This window comes from Camelina sativa, unplaced genomic scaffold (assembly GCF_000633955.1).
Source record: "Camelina sativa cultivar DH55 unplaced genomic scaffold, Cs unpScaffold05335, whole genome shotgun sequence".
NCBI classification, from domain to species: domain Eukaryota; kingdom Viridiplantae; phylum Streptophyta; class Magnoliopsida; order Brassicales; family Brassicaceae; genus Camelina; species Camelina sativa.
Window position 1 is genome coordinate 1 of NW_010926422.1, and position 569 is coordinate 569.

The 569-nt window shown below is 53.4% G+C and overlaps 1 protein-coding gene across 1 annotated transcript; it reads right to left on the reverse strand.

The window, feature by feature from the left end:
- Positions 1–5: 5 nt before the first annotated feature.
- LOC109131796 (pectinesterase/pectinesterase inhibitor 3-like) lies at positions 6–563 on the reverse strand (the record flags this gene model as incomplete). Its single annotated transcript, XM_019242977.1, has 1 exon — positions 6–563. A coding segment is annotated over exon 1 (498 nt), but the record flags the coding sequence as incomplete, so codon positions are not given.
- Positions 564–569: the final 6 nt, after the last annotated feature.

The window sequence follows — 569 nt, forward strand, 5'->3', positions numbered from 1 at the left end:
GCCGTATATTTTTGAGCCTCAGCAGCAGCCGTAATCACCTTAAAGCCTCTCCACTTCACTCTGTTTGCAGTTCCTGCCCCTGCTCCTGTGTTCGCATACTCTCTATAAGTCAGAGTGTTCAACGCAAATGTACCGGTCCACTCGGACCACCCTTCCGGTCGGATCACGTCTGAGATAGCCGACTGCATTACCACCGTTTGCGAGTACTCCTTCCACGGGCGACCAAGATACGTCGGGAAACTACCTTTCACCGGCAATAAATCCGACGTGGCACCGATCCTACACTTCTGGATAACGATCCCTGTGTTCTGGTTCGGATCCGTACGTCCCTGAGCCGTGACCATGTTTTTCTGGCCGGAGTTAGGGCGGCGAGCGTGGATGTCACAGTCTTGAAGCACGACGGCCGCGTTTCCGAAGATGAAGTCAACGGTTCCGGCGATGAGACACTTGACGAAGAACTGACGGTTAGAGTGGACGTAGAGAGTGTCTTGGTAAGCTAACATGTCACAATTGTAGAAGGCTGAGAAATCAGAACCCACTCGGAGAGCCACGGCTTGGTGCTTCGACGG